Here is a 25,769-nt window from a genome sequence, read left to right as displayed (position 1 = left end):
TAAAAACAAGATGTAGGACAATAATTTGGGTTAGTCAACTGGGCAATGGCAATTAAATTCATACCCTCTTTTACTACTATACGTAATGTTGCACAGTGTAGAAACAGAAGACTACTGACTCTGTTGACGTACGTTTGTACATTGTACATATATATGTAGTGAGGTGATATCATGGTTGGCGTAGGATTACTGCTCACTTTGCCGCTTCCATGCTTGTTGCTGCATCCACGTGCATTGTAGCAGAAACTCCTTGTGTTTTCCACCGTGCAGGTTCTCTCTATTATGAGATTGCTGTATATATGTACTAGTAATATCGAGGAAGTTGAAGTTTTTATTTGTTTGCGTAATTGCGTTTGTCCCTTCTTTCAATTGTTGCTCAGAATTCAAAAATCACTATGCTAATCAATGAGGAATTGGTGTATAACTGTTATGCAACACGTTTGCATGTACTTGTCTTTGTTGAAACTAAAGAAGTGCCACATGGAATAGATTAAGTGGAGTATGAGGGTTTATAACTTTGTCTTCTCGATCAGTTCAATTGCTTTTATATGTTTTGGGCCACACAAAATATAAATACTAATTCTTAGCCCATAACTTTCACCCAAAACTAGATGAACATTTTGGGCTCACGCCTCCAAACCCAACAATTTTATCTTGACATTATTACATCTGAATATATTTACGCTATCACATGTTTTTTTAGTGTTTTTTTTTTAATTCAAAGGAATTATATTAAAACAAGAATAAGGGCCATACATCAACCTGAAGAAGGGAAAAAGTCTTAAAGAAAAATCATCTATCCAAATAACATTAAAGCTAATTAAGCTCTTAGTTACAATTACATGAGCTATGAGCAAAACTAATGAAGAACGTAATCTCAAGCTCATGATTAGACTGTCCAGATATTGAACCATCGATTAAATATTGTTTAAGAAAATCAACTTGGGTCATGAATTGTGTACCAACTGTGTTAGTCGTCATTGTTGGTTTTATGACCATTATAATTGGAAGCTTAACAAAGATAACACTATTAGCTTTTGAAAGGCTGAATAAGCAAGTATAGTTGGCTATATGGGAATAGGTTAGTGTAGCGAATAAGGAAGGACATTAATGCATGAGTTAATCCTGTGGGTCGAGTGGTGATGCAGGAGGAATGGCATGTGATGTCTGTGGTAATCTGTGCTTCACGCCAATCCATCCATGACTGATGGCTACAAAAAAGTTTGCGATTGCTTCATGACATCATCAACCAGAAGGGGAAAAAATTTAAACATTATCGTAACTTACCAATTTAAGCACCAAATAATAGTATCACACGTTAATAAATTAAGGATGGGGATATATAAGCATAAATATACTATGTTATAAGTGTTACTAGCCAAAGCATTTGAAAGTATTCAAAATTCTCAGCAAAGGTGTCATAGCAAGAGGAATATTGTGTGCTTTTACTCTTCAGAATATGTCAGTGAAGACTTGCAATTAAAGAGTCTTCTTACTCCCTCCGGTCCTATTTATAAGCATGAAAGAGAAGAAAAATCTTGGTCCTTTTTATAAGAACCAAATGAAAGTTTGAGCTATATTAATTAATTTTTTCCAATGATGCCCTTATTAATTCTAACTTGTAAAATGTGTCTCATTAATTATTCTCTCTCTTTTCCACTTTCCAACACTAATAACAAAGGGTAATTTTGGAAGTTCATTTTAATTTAAGACAAATTTAATACATTTTATCTAGTTTAACTACATTTCTTAAACTATGTGAATTTTTTTTTTGTTGCTTATAAATAGGACCGGAGGGAGTAATTATTTAAGCGTGGAGTTGCCCTGTTAATGGCTCTGACCTCTGAGTCCATGTGATGATGGTTATCGATTCAAAAGGAGATTAAACAAATCAATTAATGGCAGATGTGTGTGAGAAAATAACACACATGCACTTTATTCTAGTTGGAGAACGCCACCTCAACCACATAGAGACTTTACTTTTGTCCTTTGTGAAAACCACATCCAAATTAACTAAAACAATTGGAAAGATACAATGACTTTTAAAAAATCAGAATTGCCCTAACCTATAGAAAATTATTATCAGGCGCATGCTAAAGAAAAACTAAAGAGAATGGTGAAACTGAAAAGTTAAAAAGGTGAATTTTTTTTTTTGTAAATTTGAAATTCAGCAACTATGTGCAATTAGATAGTTTTGGAATGTCTCCGAATAATAGCTCAAGTGATAAGAGTTATGAGACATGCGATATGAGTTGCAACTACAAGAAAAATACTAATTATCAACAATCAGAGGTCATTAGTAATAATTTAAAACCATCGATAATATAAATTTATGACACCTTAAAGGTCTGTGTTGGGCTCGTCAAAATTCATTATTGACAATTATTTGAAAAGTTATCAGTCATGTTTCGATGGTCTATGTTGTCAATAAATTTCAATGATTTTAACTTAGAGTACTTTTCCGACGATTTAAGCGTTTAGAACCTAAAAAATGAAGTGTGTTATGTAGAAGTTAAGAATCCTAATTTTTTTTTTTTTCAAAGAATCCTAAGTTTGAATGGTGAAGAAAATGATAAAATGATAAAATGTTTGTTAAGTAGAGTATTACAGAATTAGGTGACATAACAATGTAACAGTTTTTGTTTTTTTCTGTCGAAACAATGTAAAGCTAAATATAATCTCTTAGCCAATTGGGCATCATCAGTTTGTTTCTCTTTGGTCTATCTTGAGTGATTGGGTCTAATTTTTTTAATTTTGGTCAAGGGTCCAATTTAGTAGAACTACTAATATACCTTTTGGGCCTATCTTAACTCTTAAGTGATTGTGTCCAATTTAGTGGAGCTACCAATATACTTTCTTTTTGTTAAAAGGGGAAGAACGAGCTAGGTGCCAATATACTGTTTGAATGTAATTTAATTAATTTTTATAATTTTTTGTAAATATAAATCGACATTCCACATAAAAGTTATCCTTGCATTGCAGGTGTTCTTCCACTAGTACTTTAACATGTTCTAAGTTAGTGAGGAATTGGAGATAGATAAAGGAAAATTACACATGTATGGATCGATAAGGATTTAAGTGAATAAGTGATTTGGTCTAGGTGCGCCGTTCTCCTAATAAGCTTCTGTTTGTATATTTGGTTATGAGCTCTTCAAATTTCAAAATACTAAGGTTGATTACTGATTAGGTTCCCATGCATCTTATGGTGAGAGAGCAAAAGATTTTCTAGAAAAGGTTAGCCTTCAATTTAAGAGGGTAGGCAACCTACACTTTCTTGTCCTTTTTCAGAACATTTTATGTGTATAACTTATCCTAAAGTGCATTTTAACCTCAATCAAACATCGATTGGTATCAGCAGAAAACAAATTCATCCACATTAGAACTCCTAACTTCATTGCAGAAATTTCAATGATGAAGGGAGCAAAGAACATGTTAAGATATATAATAGTCAAAGTTTGATCGCATTTCATTTGTGACTGAATACACGTTATACCAGCAAGATGTTATAGTACGCCATTTTAATGGTGATTGATTTCATTTTATCTCTCTATTTTGATTCACACCAATAACAGTTCTCATATACTGGATTTGTATTTGTGAAATATTGAAGTATCAGGGTAAATAAGTGGATATATAACTTTGTCTGAATTTTTAATTTTATGCTCCATATAATTTTTTTTAATTTTATGATCCAGATAAATCGACCATAGAAGAAAATAAACTAAGAAAGGTAGCACATGAGATAATTAACCTCTGCTATATATCACAAAAGATAGCAAACGGTGGCAGTTTTATTTCATTTTACATCATCCTCGTATACACACACAAACTCCATCTAATTTACATCATGCACAAATAGAAAACTCAAAACTACACACACATCCTCATCTTCAACAACCATATTCACTACTTCTCACGCCTCAGAGTGACCACGCTCCTTGCTCTCCTCGAAAGCTTCAGGGCCAGGGAAAAAGAATTCCTCATCCCTCTCGAAGATCTTGTCCACCTTGTCCGCAGGGTAGTCAAAGGACAACTCCTTTGCTGTCTTGTCCAATGCACTCACAATGTTCCCCTTCCCTATTACACAAATCAAGACAAGGTTAGCTCTATACCATTTATAAGGACTATCTGGTCCTATCTATAATCAGTATGAGACTTGTAATTGATTAGAGACTTCAAATATTGTAAGAGTTTGAACAAATTAACTACCTGCAAAAGTGAGCTTCTTGTTGTTTTTAGCATTGACCTCAAAGCGAAGAATCATGAGGTTACTTTTATTGGAAGCAATGGTCACAAAGGGGTGACCAGCGGGAACAACAAACACCGTCCCAGGCCTTAATCTTGCACTGATCTTCTGATATGAGGGGCTACTCTTTCGTTCTTGTGAGTGAGACCTTGATGAGAGGTGTGGGCATGCCATCTCAAAATGTCCTTCACCTTCAACCACCATTGCTATTGGTGTTGAATGTGTGTTGTAGAAAAGAGTACTCATACACCCCTAAGCATCATGCATCAACATAATGTTATAATGGGATCATGCATTAACATAGAGTTATAACGGGCAGTTTTTTATAAGCAAATAATAAGTGTTAGTAATATTAGTAAATTAGTTCCTCCTCAGGATTCACCCTTCATCCTACCCAACCCTATCATACCCAACCCTTATGTTCCCTAGCTCTTACCACTTGACCGTGTCTACCTACCCATAAACCATGTTTTACATGTGACATGTATGTCATTATGTGTTAAAATTAATTTACACAGAAACATTTTAATTTGTGAACATCGTAGATAAAATGTTAGAAGTAATGGTTAAGTATACAGAGGTTGAATTCTTACATTGGTGATGTTGGCAAAGGTGACCATGAGATTGAGTCCTTGAAGTCCACTCTTATCTTCAGAAGGATTCTGACCAACTTCAAAGAGACGGCCATATTCGTTGGAGAAAATGGGGCGCTTGCTGAAGAGGTTGAAAGGTGCCATGGATTGGCCACCGAAAGGCCAAATGGTTCGCTTAGGGGCTAAGGCATGAACATGTTGTTTGGGTATTCTGAACATGCTTCCCCGGTTTTGTTGATCAAAAAGCCCTTTCAATGTTCCTCGTGGGGTCTGAATGTTTTCAATTTCAAGAGAAAAGAAACCAAGTTAATGAAATAGACAAACAAAATTGAAGAATAATCATAGAATTTGATGATCAACTAATTAAGGGGCTTACTTTTAGTGCAGCTTCAAGTACTTTCCAGCTGAATGTTGTGAGAACTGATTCTGGGTCTTGCCCTCCAGGCCCAAAAAATGACTACACCATCACAAATTCTGTAGATAAGTATACCAACATTCTTCTTGTGTATAATTTATGAAATGTGTGTGTTTTTTTTAATACGTTTTTGGCTATTTTAGTGAACATGTGGACTCAATCATGAATGTAAATTTACTTTATTTGGATGAAAACAGGTTATCTAAATCACTTATCTTATCACTCAAGCTAAGTATTACTCAAATTCAGACATGTGAGTATTGAACAACGTGGTCCAATAATATTTTGACTATGTGACATGTCTGAGCTAGGTTGTTGAGGCCTGAGGGCATGTTAAAATATTATTCCATCTAAAGTTATTTTAGCTAAGATTTAGTAAAATTTAGTGATTGAGACAACAAAAACCCTGATTGAATTTTAGTTTGTAATTGTAAATAAATGGTTTGTTATGTATGCAGGGGCGGATTCACCACCTGGCTTGCCTGGGCCCTTGCCCAGGCTCAAAGGAAATAATTTTTTTTTTCTTTGGACCAGATAAGCATTTGGGTCCAAAAAAAGAAGAGAGAAAGGGCAAAATTGGGTGAAGGTGAAGCAGGGTGATTGGGTGAAGGAGGATGAGGGTGAGTGAACTGTGAAGAGGGTTGTATATGTGGGTGAGGGTGAGTGAAGCAGGGGTAGCGGCCTGTGGGTGGTTTCTTCAAAATCGATTTTCTCTCCCAAAATCGGATCTGACCGAAGCTGGAAATCTTAGCTTCTGCATTCTTGTTCTTTCACTCTGCAACTCTCATCCACTTTTGTTCTCTGCATGCACAATACTTTAGGTAGAAATTCCAGCATCAAGAAAGCTAATTGTCGTTGTTTGTTGCAGAAAGAAAAAAAAGAGAGAAGGAGGTGAATTGTGGGTGTTTTTTTTAAAGGGAATTGTGGTTTGTTGAAAAAGACAGATGTGGAGTATGGAAGGATTTTTTTTGGGTAAGCCAATAATATTATATATATAATGCACAAGAAGTGCTAAAAAGAACAGATACAGATTCAGGTTCAAAGGAGAAGAAAAGAGAAAAAACATAATTGAGAAAAGAGTGGAAAAAACAGGAACAACGAACACAGGGGAAGGACAGAGGTGGTTAGACTGCTTTGCAATGAATAAAAAGATAAGATACTTGTGGCTGGGATTGTTGGAGCTTAGTGGAGGGGTACAACTGTCATCATGTTTATTTTTCATTGTGTTTGTTTTTCTTTGTGTTTGTTTACAATAATTTTTTTTAAAACTCAAAACAAACCAACAAACGTTTATTTACAATACATTTCAAAAAAAACGTTTATTTACAATATTTAATAATTATATAATCTGTTTATTTCTCATTAAAAATAATTTCTCCAAAGCATGTATATTAATTATAATATTTGTATCAATTTTCGTCATTACACACTCAAAATCAATTCTAATATCTAAACAAAATTCTCTTACAAGAATCTCGTTTCTCACAATGTATCTAGGTGACCCCTAATGTGGACCACTTTTAAAGTGGTCTAATTTTAGACCACTTTTTTTAACCTGCTATAACAGGTCAAGGCATCTTTTTTTAAAGATATTTAATATATGATAAATTTTTAATTATATTTTTTCTTAAAAAAAATAATTTGTTGACCTGCTATACCCAGTTAAAGTAGGTGGTGTAAAATTACACCACCTAAAACTGGTGCATATTAGGTTCACCTATGTATCTAAGCATAAATTAAATCACTCAAACTCACGTCTCACGTTTACCAAATCCAATTTTGGTCAGATCTAATCATGCTAACGTTAATCCAAACACACACTCAATTCTTTAGCCGCACACATACGCGTTTGGCCTGAAGCCCTGAACCCACTTTCTCCTCCTTCCTTCGCCCGTTCGCCGGCTGCCGCCTGCTGATTGGTCGCCACCCGCAGCCACCATCCATTGCGGTTAAAAATATTGCCCAGGCTTCACAAAATTTCTGGTTCCGCCACTGTACGTATGCAATTAGAAGTTGTGATTAACCTCATAATTTCCAGGAGTAGAAACTGGTATATGGAAAGTGGCAATGAAAAGCCTCTCATTCTCATCTCTGTTAACCATGTAGACAGGGGTCCCTGCTGGTATTCTCATGATGTCTCCAGGTTCCATGTTGAATCTCTCTGTTTTGTCTTCAACCACCAACCCAATTATAGCTCGCCCTAGTAAAAAAAATTCAGAAATTTTCCATTAAACAATAATAGTAACTGTGAATAACCATAAAAAAGTAGATTTTGGTAACTTCATATCATACCCTTCACGTTGAAGAGAACAGCCTCAGAATCAAAGTGGCGTGGAGAAATGAAAGTGTGTCCTCTAGCTTCCAAAATGGACAAGCGAAAATTCTCAATGCCTCGAAGAAGCTTGGATTTCTTACTGAACTTCTGCAGAACCCAGATTTTACCATCCTCTGTATCGAATCTAGTGTCAAAATCTTTATCTTCAAAAACAAAAGGATTCTCATCTTCTTCTTCTTCTTCTTCTTCTTCTTCTTCTTCTTCTTCTTCTCCTTCTTCTTCTTCTTCTTCTTCTCCTCCTTCTTCTTCTTCTTCTTCTTCTCCTTCTTCTTCTCCTTCCTCTTCTTCTTGACTATGATGATGATGTTTACTCTTTTCCTCCATCTCATGCTCTTTCCTCTCACGAGTTTCCTCTTCAATTTGCCTCTCTCGTTCTTTCTTCATTTCATGATACCCTTCACACCTTTGCTTGCAAATTCGTTTGTCACTCTTGCAGTACTGCAGTTGCTGTTCGCACTGGTGTTTGCATGTTTTGAGCTCTGGATCTTCTACCACTGTTTCTTCTGTGCTTATGGCAGAGATTGAAGTGACGGCTAGCAGAAAGAAGAGAAAGAAGAAGATAGCTAAAGAAAACCGTGATTTCGTGGCCATGGTGTGTTCAGAGATGAACAACAAACTAATTTTGCTTTGTTTTGTTTCTTGATATGCATGAGGGAAAGTGTGTTGTTTATATGGAGGGAAATGGTGTGGTAGTTGCATGCACGAGGACATGTGGAAAATACGTGTCACCAAAATCAGCAATGGCTGCCAGGTAGAACGACAGTGTGTATCACTCAGTGGAAAATTTGTTGACGGTATCCAACACACTAATAAGATTGAATCAGAATGGAAAAGAAGATGAGTACGTCATAAATATTCCCTCCGTTTCATGTTGTTTTGCACTATTTTTCAATATCCCAAAATGTTTGTTGTTTTAGAAAACTAATGCATTTTTTACTAATTTTTTTCACTTATACCCTCATTTAATACATTTTCTCTCACTTATCACCTTTCATATTAATCAACCACAACTCTTCTCTATTAACTACATTATACTTTAATAGTTGCACATCATACTATTAAAATTAAATAAGGGCAATCTAGTCAAATTATACTATCAATAATTGTTTTCTTACTCTTTGTGTCACAACCTTAAACTACAAACTTTCTGGAACGGAGGGAGTATGAAGTTCGATCAAACAGCTAGGATGTTTACATGAATTTTACTAATATGTTTATCATAAGATATTTTAAGAAGATTAAACAAACACATGTTTAAATGCTTAAGCACCCGGGTGTCAATCGCAATGGTAAATAGTGAATGTTTAATCCTGACATAAAAGTTCAAATGGAGCCGCATTTTTTAGAGACATTTGACCTTTGTCATACTGAGTCAGAATTAAAAGAGCAATTTATCACATGGAAACAGCTGTAAGATAAGCTTCAACAAAGTCTTCCCAATACTCCCTAAGCCGGCATGCGCGCGTTTGTGAAATTTTAGATAATCATGGTTTTGTAAATTGATTTTTGTCCAAATTAAATTTGAGATGAATAAAATTTTCCTTTCAAAAGTAAATACGTAGCAAAACTAAAGACAAATTTTGAAGGTAATTTGCCCCTCCTTGGGGCTGCCTTCTTCACCCAATCTTGTTCAGTTAACATCATAAGCTTCCATGCTCGCCAGAAATTGGTTGAGTTACCTCTTTCACAGACACAGTTTCTCTTTCTCATACCAGGACTACCAAAACTTGCACCTGGGGACTTTTCATCTTTCTTGTATAAATATGGATCCTACCTAGGCAACTTTGACATAGTTGTGAATCAGTAGCATATGAACTGGAACAAGAGGAAAGTGACTGGAAATTTCATTGATTAGTAGCATATGTTGGATCAACTTCTCTATCATTAGAATCGATTCTAAAATCCAAAAGCTATTCACATATGCTTCTCACCAAAATTAGTTCTGGCTTTAGAATCAATTTTAAAATGATTTGCAAACATATATTAATATGATTTGTTCTTGTCTGTTGGAACATATGATTGGAATCTGAAATGAAATTCCAATTAGGTGGTGGATTGGTTGGTCTAAACTTGGCAATTAAAGACAGTGGGATAGACCAAGTCACAAATGCAAAGCTTATTGTTGATGTGCGGAAAAATGGAGTCAGCTTTTGCTGATGAGAAAGAGATAGTAAGAAGAGAAAGAACTAAACACTGCATAAAGGAAATTATAGGTAGCGTTTGGTGATGGAACGGAATAGGACAGAACAGAACGGAACAGGACAGAACATGATGGAACAGGACAACAATGTTCTGTGTGTTGTGTTTGGTAACTCCAAGTCAATAGAACAGAACCATGATTTTAATTACATATATAACCCTGCACGTTTAATATTTGATTTAGGAAAACAAATTGAACTCAATTGAACATTTTGCAAGAAACCGTTTGTTATTGCTTACTTCATGAAATAATGAAGGGTTAAATGTGTTCACCGTCCCTGAACTTTGAGCGAGATCTGGTTTCCGTCCCTCGCCGGAAAATCTTCCTAACCCCATCCTCAGACTCAAGTGTTTGTACGGAAACCGTCCTTGCCGCCGGTATAGCTCCGGCAGCCGTGCACGTGGTCGTGCCACGTCATTTAATGAAATGACATGGCATTTAAATAAAAAAAAATTCTTTTAAAAATTATAATTAAGCCCTCTGATTTAACCCTAGCTAAACTAAATAATCCTAAAACTAATTAACCCTAAAACCTAATCTAAACTTGACATTTACCCCTTACTATTCACCCATCTCTCGACCCACCCTTCAATCTCTCTCAGTTGAAACCTAGCTTTCTATCCCAGGCGAAGAGCGAAGAACTTTGACGGCGGCGACGACGAACTTTGACAGCGGCGACGGCGAGGAAGGCGACTGGAATTGACGGAGACGAAGGTTAGTGTGTCCTCTGCTCTGCCTATCTCTTTTGTAGCTCAACATGGTTTCTATTTCTACCTTGGTTTCTATTTCTGCCTATCTCTCTGTTCTTACGATTTTGGTAGGGTGTATGGCTTTGGTTGTGTCGGGTCATGCATTCTTGCATTGGGTTGTTGTTCATCAATTTGTAGACTCCAATGTTAGCATTATGTTCCTTTGTCCTTTCTATTTCTATCATGATGTTGCATGTAATTAATCTGCATTTCTATCAGGATGGCTTTCAAAGCCATTATTCATCACTCTGGACAATTTGTTGAGGAGCCAAGGTTGCACTACGTAGATGTCAAAGAAAACACTGTGGATGCTGATAGTGATAGGTGGAGTTATTTTGAGAGTCTTGATGTAATTGCTGAGCTGGGGTATACAAAAGGAAAGTTCCAGGTGTTTTCGATGAAAGACGAGGATTTTGCAATTCGCAATTTCAGGCCTTTGTCCACTGATAAAGAGGCAATAGAGTTGGGTAAATATGCTGTAAAGAGGGGGGAAGTACATCTCTTTGTTAAGCATGCTCCTGATGAACTGCCAACTACTCCAATTGATCTCCTCAGGGTACTTGATGGTTCAAAGAAGAAAGCCAAGAAAGTTCAATCAGGTGATCCAAAGAATAAGGACAAGCAGTTGGATGGTTCAAAGAAGAGAGGGAAGCAAGTGGCTGTGGAGGCTACAAAGAAGAAAGGAGAAGCAAAAGAACCAAAGAACAAGGGGAAGCAAGTGGCTGTGGAGCCTCCAAAGAAGAAAAACCAGCCATTTAAACCTCCATCCAAGAAGCAAGTGGATGCACCACTGAAGTTACCTGGTCTTGATAATTTTTGTGTTGAAAAATTTTCTCCAACAAAGAGGCCTGCCAAATTCAAGTTGCCAGTGAGGAAGTCTGATAGGATAAGAAGCAATGTTGTCAAGTCAAAGTCCAATAAGAATTTATACACATTGTTTACTTTCATGGATAATGGCTGTCCTAATCCTGCAATATGTTGCAAACAGGTGAGGGATTTGTGGTGGACTTGAGCAAAAGTTCATGCACATGCAATCTGTTTGATTTGGTTGGCATACCATGCAGGCATGCAGTGGCTGCCATAGCATGTAAAAGGATGAAACCAGAAGATTTTGTGCATCCATACTATAAGAGAGCTGCATATGAAGCTACATATGGGCATGAGATCACTCCTATCAATGGCCAAGAGTTATGGCAGCCTACAAATGACCCTGAGATACTTCCTCCCATAAAGAAGAGAGGGCCTGGAAGGCCTAAGAAGCTGAGAAGAAGGGACCCCTTTGAAGATTTAGGTAGCACAAGACTCAGCAGGACTGTTGCTAAACACAAATGCAGTAGGTGTGGTCAGCATGGCCATAATTCAAGGAGATGCCCAAATCCAGTGGAGAGTCAAGAACCAGAAGCAGGACAAGGGTCTGAACCAGGACAAGATCCAGTTGCAGCAGGACAAGGATCTCAGCCAGTTGAAACACAAGAGGATGCATCTCAGGTCATCAATGCCACACAAGATGCAAATGTAAGTAAACTTATAACATGTGGTCTTATTTTAAACAGATCTACAAGTTTCTCATCAAAAATAATGATTAATATTCATATTGTTCAACATCAGATCCAGTTTGATGAAATACCTGCCATGCTAAGGGAACAATGGGATCAAGACATGGCAAGATTGCACTATGTTCATGGAGCAGGGCCATCTAATGTTGGTGGTGGAAGTGGATCTGCTGGTGGATCTGCTGTTGTTCAAGAGGAGCCATCTCAAGTTGTGCAGGCACTCCAATCTCAAGTTGCTAAATGAGAGGGTTGAAGGTTGTTGTGGTTAGTAAGGGCTCGGTTGTGGAGCAATAATGGAGGGCTGAAAGATATTTAATGTGAACAGACCAAGTGGGAATATTTTGTGGTTTGTTGGCATTACTTTTGACACCACATGGGTGCACATTTTGATATCGTTTAGGAAGCACATGGGTTGAAGTGTTTGCTGTTGTTTTTTATGTAATTTGGACAACTTAAGCTTTGTTTAGAACCATTTTGTATTCTGAATGTGTGGATGTGTGGACCACTTGACATTGAATTATGAAGCTTGATGTTGTTGGCATTACATTAGTCAAAGATTCTCTCTTTCACTTTACTTTATGTGTCTTCTAGTTCTTTTTACCTTTCAATTACAAATGAGACATTATATACATCAAAACAATGTTGAAAAAAGAAACAATTCCATTGCCATTTCTTCTGAATTCAGGAACTTGTTACAATAAAAACTCCATTACATGATTCTACTTAAACTCAACCAACCTACCCAAATAACTTCCAAAACATCAACATAACCTCCATTCCCTTCTCAGATTACATTTTTCTTCCATAAAGGAAGCAAAAGCTAACAACCCAAGCTAACACAACAATCAGTATGGCTGCAAAGGCCATTTTCTTATTCAGCAGCTCACAGTCAAGCTTCCTTTGAAGCTTGCTAATTTTGTTCTTGCTTTCCTCCAATTTCATCTTTGTGTTCTCAAATTTCATCTTTGTATCCTCCAATTTCTTCTTCAATTCATCCAATTTGTCCTTTGAATCTTCCAACTCTGTCCTCAACATATCAACAACACGTTGTGTTCCTGAACTTTGGACTCCTGCATCCTCATCCCACAGGAAGAAACCACAGTCCCTGGGGGTCTTTAATTACAATGAAAATGAGACAGATTAACATAGCAGTTCAAATTGACAGATTAAAGGAAAAAGAGAGGCGATAATTTACCTTGAAATTCCCGCATCTCCAGAAATGTCTTCCTGGATTTTCAGGAGTGTGAGATGTCAGGTACACAATTAGTTCCCCACAAGCACAGATTCCGCTTGGAGGCATGGAGTAAGTGCTCGAGGATGCACAAGAACCAGATGAACACGGTCTTCTCATGGTTGAAGGACACGAACCAGAAAACCCAGGAAATCGCGTGAAAGAAGAAGAGGATTCGACGGAGAAGACAGGAAATCGTGTGAAAGGAGAAGAGGATTCGATGGACAAGAAGGAAAGATAGGAAGAAATCGACAGAGAAGATGAAGAAGGGAAGAAATCGATGGTGCAGGTGCAGCCTCAGTTCAATGGAGAAGGGAAGAGGGAAAGGGAAAGAAGATGGTGAACCCTAATTTGGATTTGGGGATTTTGAAGGAGTAAAGTTTAATTAGGTTTTAGGGTTAATTAGTTTTAGGATTATTTAGTTTAGTTAGGGTTAAATCAGAGGGCTTAATTATAATTTTTAAAAGAATTTTTTTTTTATTTAAATGCCATGTCATTTCATTAAATGACGTGGCACGGCCACGTGCACGGCTGCCGGAGCTATACCGGCGGCAAGGACGGTTTCCGTACAAACACTTGAGTCTGAGGATGGGGTTAGGAAGATTTTCCGGCGAGGGACGGAAACCAGATCTCGCCCAAAGTTCAGGGACGGTGAACACATTTAACCCAATAATGAATAATCACTTATTTATTTAAAATAATCACTTATATATTGTTTAAGTTGTTTCAGTATGCTATTGAAAAAAGCAGAAACCTAATTATCTATTTAAGCTATTTTAAGTGCGTTTGTTTAGATTGAAAAATATTGGTTTTTAACTATAATTTTTTATTTTATTTTAAGAGATTTTCAGAAAAAACATAAGTTGATTCGTGTTTGACTACTCTTATTAAAATCACTTTTTTTTTATCTCCTCTCATCTATCATCATAGATTTTCATTATAAGCTAAAGTAATTGTTTCAAATAATCTGTTTTCAGCTTCAGCTGAAACAAACACAAAAAGTGATATTTTGATTTAAAAAGTGTTTTTTGATTTTAAAAGTGATTTTTTTATTTTAGTGATTTTTCCAAAATAAGTTGAATCAAACGAACTCTAATGGACTCGTTTATCATTGTTTACAAAAATTGATTTTACTTTTGAAAAAATAATTGATTTTATTTTAAGTGATTTTTTTTGAAAAAGTAGATTTTGATTTAACTTTGTCTATAAATATAATAAGTGCTTTCAATTTTAGAAGTGATTTTAAACTGTTTAGATACATAAAATTTCAAATATAAATTAGGGGTATTTTTGAACTTACAAAAGTTTTAAGAGAGTGTTCCGTTCTGTTCCCTTCCGTTCCACCCTTTTCCAGGGAACCAAAGTGTCCCGTTCCTGGAGCCTTTTGTCCTGTTCCGTTCCATCTTAAAAACATGACAAACACAGAACGGAACTCATGTGTCCTGTTCCGTTCCCTTCCCACCTGTCTACCAAACGCTACCATAGAGACTGAAAAAGAAATGAAATAAAGAACAATCCCATCAAATGGAAGAATCTGCCCAAGGATTGTCTTGCTGAGGGAGGAAGATCGGATAAAAATATTGCAGAGGTTTTGGCAGCATTGGCTCACTGATGAGCTGCTTTACATTAATAAGGTGAAGATGTTCTGATAAAGGTGTGCCGCTGCCAAACTCCGCTATGCTTATTCTGCTCAGAATTGTTCTTGTTGGTCTATGAAGTGGTGAATCTATTAATAAATTGTTTGTTTTCACTTATGTTTCTTTCAAGTTTGCATCAGTTGAGTTTAAATCAAACATGAAAGGAACCCAATTGAAGTGATTAAATCACCAGAGTCCAATCACATAATCACTCATTTTAAAAATTTAGAAGTTCATGGATTGCAATGATCATCACTAACTGGAAGCTATCCAGTCAACATCAATTTCAGAAAAAAAATTATTATAGTACTAGCTACCCGCAATGTCTAATTTAAGTAAAAGAAAGTTACAAGTCATTCATAGCTTTCAGATAACATTAAAGAAAATCTGAAAGCTGATTTAACCGGATCACAATAACCCGAAACATGTAAAGCACTCATACCATGTCTTGTTTCATTGTGATAGCCAGTACCTATATTTGAACAAGGTACCCACAATCTCCTTAAAGCTCAGGCATGCCTCTTCCTGTTTTAGCATCGTATGTCTTCTCTAACACTAGATCCATTGGAGTATCTCTGGGACCAACTGCCAAAAATGAAAACCAGGATAAGATAAAAATAACTGTCGAGATGGATGTTGGAAACAAAAGAATGACTTCATATGTTCATGTCAACTACCCCAGCCTTGGACCTAGCTTCTAAGTTCTAACATAAAATTGAATATTACATAAGATGATAAGACTCAAATCCATCAATCCAAATTACACTGATCAACACAGTATTAGTGTTATACTATACAAATGAGGTTTCTACTTGAGTTTCTGCATATGGAGAGTCAGAGCATGTTAATGTTTAACATTCTTCAACATTTAATCTACCCCCCCCCCCTCTCTTTCTCCAAATGTTTTCATTATGTTGTTTTGCTAACTATAGTTATGAATTTTAACAAAACAATGAGTCAGCTTCAAAAAACCTATAGTGTAAGGTGGTAGTGCTTCTTCAATGGCAAGTTGATATTGAGCTAATGGTTAACCACATATGTCAATGGGCATTTAGGGAAGAAGGGCAGAGGTAAAAATCATAGGAACTTGATGAAATTATAGAATTTCATATTCTAACAAAACTACATGAGAAAATCAACTGTCACCAAAATCTGGTTAGTTTTATAAGCCATCTAGTTCGTCCGTATGCACATGAAATAAGCCAGCGATTACTTACTCTCTCAGTCTACATAAACCATATTTTTTACATTGTACACACGTCTCTCATTTAAATGCATGTTCATTTTCAGTTTCTCTCCATTCTCTCTAGGCTCTTGCCGCATTTCTCGACAACTTTAACAAGAAAAAATAGTAAGCTGTTCAGATACTTACGAACTGAAGGTCTTGGGGTAGTTCTTATCTTCAAGATCTCAGGACGAGGGATTATAGAACCAGATGCTCCTATTCCTCTGGCTACTCTGACTCTAGTTCCATCTTCAAGATATTTAATCCCAATCTTGCAAGGATTCCTGCAAAAGTAAAAGTTGGTTACATTGTTTTATCTTATCCCCAACCCGTCAAGATGAAATCAGTCAACAAATCAATTTCTAAACACATGTTGGTACCCGGTAACTGGGTCCCGAACTTGCACATTGGAGGCATGAATTGGGGCTTCAACTGTAAAGATACCACCCTCATGACCTTGCCCTTGCTTGATATGCTTCTTTACCTGTAAAGAAGAAGTTGAAAAGCATTGGAGCCGATCCCATCATGCGAAATTACAACATCACCCACCCAATGGTGACAATTATTGACGATTCTGAGATTAATAATGGAATTGAAAACAAAGACACTTTATCAATAGCTATAGGGAGAGTGGTGTGTTTGTCATATATCTCACCAGATTTTTACCCTCAACAATGACACGATTCTGAGAGCGAATGACACGCTTAATAACCCCGGTCTCGCCCTTATCTTTGCCTCTTATTATCATAACCTGTCACAAATGAACATATGTATGAGATTACAATTATAAAATAAAAGTGAAAGCAGGAAAGACCATGAAAAAATGATGGGCTGGCTTACATTGTCACCTCTGACAATTTTCCAGTGCCTAATGAGTTTCTCAGCTGCTTTCCAACCCATTTCAGGATGCCCTGCACTCTATAAAAACTGAGTGACCCGACTTAACTTTGAAGGTTTTATTGATTAATCTCTTTTCCAATTTGTGTAAAAAGCAGATGAATATGAAATTGAGACCTAATTCCACATCCTAAAAGAAAAAGGGGGATTCATGTTTTCTTAAGAAATACATAAATTGACTGAAATGAAAATGAAAGAGAAAACGCAAACCTGTCGCCGGCGAAAACAAAGGCGGTTGAACTGAAGTGGTGAAGGAGAAGGGAATCAGGGCAGTGCAGCAAGGATGCTGAACTCTCAACTCAACACTCCAGTGACTGGGCTGGACCTCACGCTCTATTGGGCTTCCTTATCAGTTTTTTCTTCCCCAAAAGAATAATAGATATTTTAATTAAATTTAAAGCTTATTTTCTGATTTAAAGCAATTCTATTTTATTTGTAGGGTTAATCCTCTAATTGGTCCCTGTGGTTGTGTGGCCGTCTGAAATTAGTCCCTCCCGTAAAATCTAAGTCCTCGCGTTTGAAAAAGTGTGTGTAGCAGGTCCTCGCCGGAGGGACTAATTTACACACATTTTTCAAACGCGAGGACTTAGATTTTACGGGAGGGACTAATTTCAGACGGCCACACAACCACAAGGACCAATTAGAGGATTATCCCTTATTTGTATCTATTAAACAATAATTCATATTAATATTTTTGGTACATCAGAAAGATAAATTGCACCCGCCAGGAATCGAACCCTAGACCTCCTCATACCCAACCCATGTGTCTCCCAACCCATATTAATATTAATCCTTAAAAGTTGGAGGAGGTGATTTTAATATTAAAACATTAATTATTTATCTCGAAATTTTTGTAAATGAGTTTATTATTATTTAGCTCATCAATATCAATATCAATATCAATATCAATATCAATATCAATATCAATATCATCAATATCAATATATATTAGAAAAGAAGAACTTCCATCAGGTCAATTCGATGAGGTGTCGCTCTTAGATTAATTCTCAAGTCAATTTAATGACGTGTCGCTCTCAGATTAATTCTCAGGCCAATTTGATGAGGTGTCACTTACAGATTAATTCTCATTTGATATTAAAAAATTAAAAAAAACATATATGTACATTTTTATAATAAATAAAAGAAAAATAAATCCGTGAAAAAAATCATATATAAAAAAATATTTTTTAAGGATTTTGTTTTGTTTTTATTGTTATTTGTTAGATTAGTTTATTATTAGTCTTATCTCATTGAGATATACCTTATATGTCTTTGGCTTCTCTGCATTTTTAGGACTTTCTTCTTCCCCATCTTCTCTATTCGTACAACTTGCTTTGTTCCATTTTCATAGACAATATTTTGTTCTATTTTTGCTGCTTTATGCTACCTTTAATCTATGGACACTGTCTTCTTGATTGAATGATTGACTTTTACTTAACTTTTTCCTGACTGACAAAGAGTAAACGTGTTTTGATTCAGGTTCGATGTGAGCATTTTTGAAATTGCTATGTTCGCACAGATCCTTCTCAAGGATGACCTTCAAGCTGTCTATTTCAGAGACCATGAATGAGGAATAAATTGATGAGGTAAGCTAACATAGAAATAGAAATCGTTTTGTGTTTTATATTTTTGATATGTTATTCGAATTGTGATCATTGTTATTACTACACCTTTCTTTTCTTGGATTTGCCTTCTCTATATTGTGGGCTGCACTCTAGAATTTAACAACTTCAGTGTTTGATACTGTATACATATGCATGTAGTTTTGTTGTTTAATCAACAGTGATATAGTTCTCAATATATACAAATTGAATAATTCTAAATAGTTAGTGTATATATATTTTTTTAAATTGTATATTGGAAAACACAAAAAGCCGTTTGAATTAATTTTTTGAATATGTAACTGGATTTAAATTTAAGGCATGTATAAAAAAAATCACATGTTGACAAAAAATATGAAGAAAAATACAACAAGTTATCCAAGCACATGTTGACCTTTTTAAATTTTATATTTGATTAGGATTTAAGTTGTTTATTTTTTGATTTTATTTTGTGTATTTTATTTTATTTTGAGAGTATTAATTAGTTTTTATCATACTTTTATTGAATTTTTGGATTTTTATTTAATTCAGAATTTTATGAGTTTTTATTGTGATTTGCTAGATTTTGGTAGTTTTTATCTATCTTTAGTTAGTACATTTTTAAATTTTAGATTTGATTAGGATTTAGGTTGTTTATTTCTTAATTATATCTTGGATCTTTTATTTTATTTTAGATTTATTTTGAGGTTATTAATTAATTTTTATGGTGTCTTTATTGAATTTTCAGATTTTTATTTAATTTATGATTTTATAAGTTTTTATTTTGATTTGCTAGATTTTGATAGTTTTTATCTATCTTTAATTAGTACCTTTTTAAATTTTATATTTGATTAGGATTTAGGTTGTTTATTTCTTGATTTTTTCTTAATTTGTCTTATTTTTATTAAATATTAATTCCAGGAAAAGGGAGCTGATCTGGTGCTTAGGGTCCACAGAGCTACCATGGACACGTAGAGATTTGGTGGTTGCTAGGTGAATTTGGCAGAGTTTCTCATTAGTTGTGGACTACAGTTGTTTCTATATTGTTTTCATTTATCACCTAAGAGAAGTGTGTTTACTTAAATTTTCAAACTCATGTAAGATGTAACAGAAGGGGAAATTAATCAGGGACTGCTAAGTTAATTAGATGTTATTATAGTAGTTACTTTGTATACTAGGACGAGATGAGTTATAAATAGAGGGAAATCAAATTAGAGGAACACATTATGTAGCATTATATATCTCTCATTAAGTATGTCCTTTAGTATCTGAAAATATTGCTAAAGTATGGTATTGAACATGTCTTAAGCACAAGAGAAAGTTCTTCGTGCAACACATAGATAAAAAGTGATTGTTCGAACTTATAGGTCGAAATCTAATTCCTATGAGTGGTAAATAAAAAATCAATATGATGTCATTACTTTTTTCATAAAAAAACTAATTACTATAGGGCTAAGAGTTCCCACGGGGATGAACATTTTCACAGAAAAATAAATTTTAATAAGATGTCACTATTTTACAATGTAACTTCATATTAAACATGTTCTACATAATCTTTCAAAAAAAAAACATGTTCTACATAATAATATAGTCTATTTTTATTTTATTTTGTTCAAATTACAGGGCAAAAAGCTCATACGGGAAAGAAAATTTTAACATGGAAATGCTTTAATGTCAAACATAATAAGAAAATTACATTTCATATATGATTTAAGTAAATTGTTCATAGTATTTCTAATGACTTTAGGAGTAAATATACATAAAAATTATGTGAGATTTCACGAGGTCTGTGGTATTTCATTTGTGTTGTGGAGTTGTTTTATTAAATAGTTATCTTTGTTAGTTTCTTAATTCCATCAGGTAAGAATCTCAACAAATAGTGTTTTTAGCATGTCAAAATTGTATAAACCAAGGTATTGATCCATGTCTCAAACACAAGAGCAAATTTCACCGTAAAAACACTAGAAATATTTATTCTGGAGATGCCCACAATTTTCTACTGCTTATCCTTCTAAAAGCGCCTGTTGTTTGTATTTGCGTTTAATTTTCAATTGATATGTTTTAATTTTAAACTACTATAATGCTACCTACGTGAGATTTTATTTTATATGAAAAGTACCATTATACTTTTTTATACAATCATTATATTCTAAACTAATTGATTGATATTATTTTAATAAAAAAAATTAATATAATTAATTTTAGTATTGTTTTCAAAATTTTAAGAGTGTATATTTATATATGTATATAACTATAATAATCGGATAGTAAGAAAAGTACGAGGAATAAAAAAATATTAATACATATGTACTATAAAATTATGACCTAAATTTATTAGTGCTAACAAATTAGAGTTACGAGATCTCACGGGGAGGAACATTTTATATGTAAAATGAAAATTTGTAGGAGTTATAAAGAATAATAATTCATTTTTTCTATAACTTAAGTGTATTTTTAATAATTTAAACAATAACTATATATTTTATGTATTGTTACATATCTAAAACACAAAAACATTACCCTATATGCAACACGAGCATACATCTTCACAAACAAAATTCAGTTATACCTCACATATGCAAAACTTAAAGCTTTTGGCTTATTAACTTCTGTGTTTTTCAAAATCTTTATATTAGTTAATGAAGTGTATGCTTACAAAACACTAAAATTGAGTGTCTGAATTTGTGCTCTTTAAATATCTACATCTTTATTATGATTGTTCTTACATTCTTAGCATCTTAAATATTTTATAATTTAAAATATTAATCGATGTATCAAATACAATAAACAAATTCCCCGTGCAACGCGCGGGTATAAAACACTAGTTACTATTTAGTTCATATAATTTAAGAAATTCCATAAGACACAATTAATATGTTTTGATCTAGAGAACTATTAATTAGTTATTAATTAATATTAATGTTAGAACATAAAAATTAAATGTGGTGAATTTAATACTAAATATGATATCACTCAAAAAAATAAATTTTCCACTAACCAGCCCTACAACTATATAAATTAGCAGCAACGCTCATTCAAAAGGTGCACTTCATATAGTTTGTGTTGACGTATTTACATTGAATTAAGGCTCGAACTTTTAGTCATTTTGCAAGTTAATATTATCTAAGGTTATTGCTAAATTTTACAAAGGGCAGAGCTCATTCATTTCTAAACATAAGAAAAATATATAAAGTTACATATGACACATTCAAGGGCGTGTGTTATACGATGAGCTTACTTGAATATGATAAAAAAAATACATTGGTAAAGTAACAGAAGCTTTGCATTGCGGTACAACAAACAATCTTAGAAGACTTTTTGCTACATTACTATTATCATATATGTTTTTAAGGGCATAATTTGTTTGAAAAGAAACCTAAGAATATTTGAGTGATGGTATTTTACGTACATATAGACGAAGACTTATTACGCAACGTAGTGGTAAATACATTTTTAATCAAAGCTCATACGGGACAAAAACCACAAAAAATAAAATTATACCGCTTCTGCAACATAAAAATAAATACATTCATCGCTTGAAAAAGAATACAAATTTATGTTTACTTATATCTAAAATTAATTTTATTATTTTAATTCATAATGAATTTTTTATCGATAAACATAAAAAGACAAATTTAGAAAGAAAAAAAAAATACACGATAAACACAAATGAATAACCCCGTGCATCGCACGGGTAAAAGTAGTAGTAATTAATATAAACTGCTTAACCAATAATTTTATTTATAGATTTTGGCACTAATAAATTTCTAACTTTGTACTTATTTTAGTTAGGGTTAAGCATCATATTAGTCTCTGTCTTTGAGTCGCCGTCTGATCTAGGTCACTCGCCGGAAAAATTATTGTAAATGGTCCTCGTCTTTGAATTTTTTTTGGAGCGGATCCTCGCCGGAGCTCCAAGCTCCGGCGAGTGCTTAAATGGCATGCTGACTGTGTTAAGTCAGCTGACGTGGATTTAAAAAAAAATAAAAAAATAACAAATCATCTCCAGGTAAAATATTTTTATTTTTATTTTTATAAATAATTATTAAATCAATAATTTAAATAACATTTACATTAAAAAACACCAATTCAACCCAAAATCCCAAATTAACATAAAAAACATTAAACAAATCCCTTCTTCTCTCTTACTGTACCTCACCCACCAGATGTGTTCTTCAATGCCACAACCACCGCCGCCAACCACTTCCTCCACCGTCCACAAACGCCACAACCACACCCAGTCCATCGCGCTTTCCACCTCCTTGTGAGTTTCGTTTTTCCTCTAAGATTCCTACCTAACACTGCAAGTAGTGAGTTTCGACCACCCTCTCATGTGCTACAAAAACCGCATCAAGGTCCTCAGTTCCTGCAACGAACTCCTCTACATCTTCCCCTATGCTCTCTGCTGCGCGAGAACCATGGGCGTTTTCGTCGGGGGGGGGGGGGGGCACTGGGTTGTGACTCGGATTTGATGGATTTGGGGGTGGGTTTGATGGTTGGGTGATCTGATGGATTTGGAGGTCGAATTGATGTTTGGTGTTTGATGGATCTGCACTGGGATAATCATTTTCGGTTGGGGGTGGGTTGGGGTTAGGGTTCCGATTGCAGGTGGGGGTTTGGGTGGGGCTGGAGGTTTCGGTTGTAGGGGTGGTGGGGTTGGGCCTTGGGGTTCTGGTTGGAGTAGAAGAAGAAGATGAAGGAGGATGAGATGATGTGATGAATTTCTGGAAAAAAATTCTGGGTTCAATTAAGATGAAGGAGATGATCTTATTTTTTTTGGATAATTCAAGTGGTGGGTACCCAGGATGGTTATGGTGACTTAAATCTCATGGTGGTGTTGATGAAGATTGATGATTTTTTGCCAATATTGTTGAAGATTAATGAAGGGTATTGCTCTTGTTGCTGCATTCCCTTTCTGCTTCAAGCTAGGACCTTACTACTGTTTTCGTTGTGCTGTTTCTTGGCTTTTTTCCGTTGTTGTTGAACTATCTGTAGCTGTTATCTCTTTTTTATCAATTTATTCTTTTTCTTCTCAATTTTTTTTTGAGTTTTTAATTTAATTAATTTTTTTATGTGTAATTTATTTTTTTATTTTTAATTTATTTTTATAATCCACGTAAGCATTTTTATCCCAGTCAGCATGCCATTTAAGCATTCGCCGGCGCTTCGATCTCCGACGAGGATCCGCTCCAAAAAAATTTCAAAGACGAGGACCATTTACAATAATTTTTCCGGCGAGGGACCTAGATCAGACGGCGACTCAAAGACAGAGACTAATATAATGCTTAACCCTTTTAGTTAATTTGAAAACATATGAATTCCATCTAAGCGTGCGTGTAGGAGAAATGGGAAAACAAAAGAGCTAATTAATGAAAAAAAATAAGTTGAGCTGAAAATAGAAAGTGATACAGTTTTTGTGCTGGGACAAACAATGAGAAATGAGGAGAGATTCCTTTCTTCCCAAAGATGCCTAGGGGCTGCACAATCTGCTGCTGCACAAATGCTCTGATATTGATACACACATGACAATGCAAGGGTCAAAGGGGGAGGAGACAAAATGCTAAAGTATGAGAGGGAGCAGCATAACCCCTTTTTGCATTTTTGGTTTCATTTGAACCTACTTCCAAATCTCTAGAGTTTCACTCTTCTAAGAGGATTATGATCGGAAGACAGGGCCCTTGATTTACTTTTACGAATCACCCAGCAAATAAGCAAAGCAAGCCAGTCCAGTATACATTCCTCCCTCTGTCAACGCCCATTCCACCAACCAAGATGCAAACAACTATTATTGCTGCTCATTTGCAAGGTCTGGTTTTCACCACTTCACCCAGAAAAAATCAACATTACTCTTGCTCTTTGCCTCCTCGTGGTACTGATTGTTACTCTGTTTTCTAGAATTTCAAAATGTCACCTATTTTCCTGATCAAGCAAACAACTTAATTCGTTTTTTCTTTCTCTTTTACCAGGTTCTGTTCTTACAACTCCACCAAGGAAAAATCAACGTTATTACTGCTCTCTGCCTCGTGGTACTGCTTCTTCCCCTATTTTCTTTTGGAATTTCAAAATGTCACTTATTTTCCTGATCAAACTGAATTCATTTTATCTATCTTATCTTTTTACTTTACTAGTATTTTTGTATGCATGAATACGTGATCGGTGGTCTACAATCTGCTTCACGCTGCTGTTCCTGAAGCTCTACGAGTTTAGGTTCCTAGCGTTCTTGTTTTTGTTTCCTGTTTTTCTTACTGATAGAGTCTGTTTATGTTATTAGTCTAGTTGTTATTATTTCTCTAGCTCTAGATTTATCTTTCTGTTGCTCTCTTTCTTTTCTTTTGATGACTGCTTTGGACCTTTTGAGTTTTGGGCTTCAAAGCCTTACTCTGTTTTCTGGAATTTCAAAATGTCACATATTTTCCTGATCAAACTGAATTCGTTTTTTCTTTCTTATCTTGTTACTTTACTAGTATTATTTTTTATGCCTGAACACTTGATATGCGATCTACAATCTGCTTCACGTTGTTGTTCCTGAAGCTCTAGGAGTTTAGGTTCCTAGCGTTCTTGTTTTTGTTTCCTGTTCTGCTTACTGATAGAGTCCGTTTATGTTATTAGTCTAGTCAATGGTGGAACTTCAATAAAAATCTTGAAGGGGCTAGCATAAATGTAACTATATAAATTAAAAATATTTTTATATATAACAGCAAAAAATGTCATTGAGTATGAGAGTAATTTAGTCCAGGTACATAATTAATAAGCTACAAAATACACTATTCTTTGTAAACTACAAATGCATAAAAAAATTAATGAAAAAATGCCCCAGGGTTTAAAGCTAGAACCAATCTTTATGCATCCGAACAGAGGCAATAGAAATATAAGAAAATGTTTTGGCGGTGAAAATTCAACAAGTTGTCTTATAGAAAATATATCAACAAATTATAAGCTACTACTAGATTAAAGGCTTAATAAAACAAACAAGTCATTCATAATATTATTTTACACAAGAAAAAATTAATAGAGATTGATGGTACTGCACCACTAACTTTGTTGAGAAGTTTCGAGTTTGGATGGTGATGAACTTGAGAATGTGGTCAGAGAACCAGAGTGGAGATGA

At 34.8% G+C, this 25,769-nt stretch overlaps 3 protein-coding genes across 5 annotated transcripts; all 3 read right to left on the bottom strand.

The window, feature by feature from the left end:
• Nucleotides 1-3,743: 3,743 nt before the first annotated feature.
• Nucleotides 3,744-12,465, bottom strand: LOC130720712 (sucrose-binding protein-like). Of its 2 annotated transcripts, XM_057571399.1 has the most exons (7): nt 12,166-12,465; nt 7,547-11,386; nt 7,279-7,454; nt 5,216-5,296; nt 4,840-5,109; nt 4,210-4,498; nt 3,744-4,077 (listed from the first exon to the last, which is right to left on the bottom strand). In XM_057571399.1, exons 2-7 carry the CDS (start codon nt 8,298-8,300, stop codon nt 3,914-3,916), a joined length of 1,734 nt encoding a protein of 577 aa, XP_057427382.1. In that variant the 5' UTR covers nt 8,301-11,386; nt 12,166-12,465; the 3' UTR covers nt 3,744-3,913. The 2 variants fall into 2 exon arrangements, with proteins under 2 accessions (XP_057427382.1, XP_057427381.1); XM_057571398.1 differs by lacking the exon at nt 12,166-12,465 and having other exon boundaries at nt 7,547-11,918.
• Nucleotides 12,466-12,710: 245 nt separating this feature from the next.
• Nucleotides 12,711-13,944, bottom strand: LOC130720225 (uncharacterized protein At4g04775-like). The gene is made up of 2 exons (XM_057570851.1): nt 13,287-13,944; nt 12,711-13,204 (listed from the first exon to the last, which is right to left on the bottom strand). The coding sequence occupies exons 1-2, from the start codon at nt 13,440-13,442 to the stop codon at nt 12,881-12,883; spliced, it is 480 nt and encodes a 159-aa protein (XP_057426834.1). The 5' UTR covers nt 13,443-13,944; the 3' UTR covers nt 12,711-12,880.
• Nucleotides 13,945-15,154: 1,210 nt separating this feature from the next.
• On the bottom strand, nt 15,155-17,440 carry LOC130718044 (uncharacterized). 2 transcript variants are annotated; one of them, XM_057568489.1, is made up of 6 exons: nt 17,292-17,440; nt 17,025-17,102; nt 16,840-16,935; nt 16,565-16,668; nt 16,332-16,468; nt 15,155-15,544 (listed from the first exon to the last, which is right to left on the bottom strand). In XM_057568489.1, the coding sequence occupies exons 2-6, from the start codon at nt 17,082-17,084 to the stop codon at nt 15,462-15,464; spliced, it is 480 nt and encodes a 159-aa protein (XP_057424472.1). In that variant the 5' UTR covers nt 17,085-17,102; nt 17,292-17,440; the 3' UTR covers nt 15,155-15,461. The 2 variants fall into 2 exon arrangements, with proteins under 2 accessions (XP_057424472.1, XP_057424471.1); XM_057568488.1 differs by having other exon boundaries at nt 17,025-17,095.
• Nucleotides 17,441-25,769: the final 8,329 nt, after the last annotated feature.

Source organism: Lotus japonicus, chromosome 5 (genome assembly GCF_012489685.1).
Source record: "Lotus japonicus ecotype B-129 chromosome 5, LjGifu_v1.2".
NCBI lineage: Eukaryota > Viridiplantae > Streptophyta > Magnoliopsida > Fabales > Fabaceae > Lotus > Lotus japonicus.
Note: the sequence above shows the minus strand (reverse complement) of the source record. Positions and strands in the feature narration are given on the sequence as shown.

Bases quoted from the DNA above. Each gene is read 5' to 3' on its own strand.
- LOC130720712 (XM_057571399.1), bottom strand. From the start codon at position 8,300: ATGTCCTCGTGCATGCAACTACCACACCATTTCCCTCCATATAAACAA. The intron at 5,110-5,215 runs GTAAGCCCCTTA...GAAAACATTCAG, and splicing joins TACTTGAAGCTGCACTAAAA to ACCCCACGAGGAACATTGAA. The intron at 4,499-4,839 runs GTAAGAATTCAA...CATGATGCTTAG, and splicing joins CCTTTGCCAACATCACCAAT to GGGTGTATGAGTACTCTTTT.
- LOC130720225 (XM_057570851.1), bottom strand. From the start codon at position 13,442: ATGAGAAGACCGTGTTCATCTGGTTCTTGTGCATCCTCGAGCACTTAC. The intron at 13,205-13,286 runs GTAAATTATCGC...TTGTAATTAAAG, and splicing joins GGAGATGCGGGAATTTCAAG to ACCCCCAGGGACTGTGGTTT.
- LOC130718044 (XM_057568489.1), bottom strand. From the start codon at position 17,084: ATGGGTTGGAAAGCAGCTGAGAAACTCATTAGGCACTGGAAAATTGTC. The intron at 16,936-17,024 runs GTAAGCCAGCCC...CATTTGTGACAG, and splicing joins AAATTGTCAGAGGTGACAAT to GTTATGATAATAAGAGGCAA. The intron at 16,469-16,564 runs GTACCAACATGT...TTACTTTTGCAG, and splicing joins GTTCGGGACCCAGTTACCGG to GAATCCTTGCAAGATTGGGA.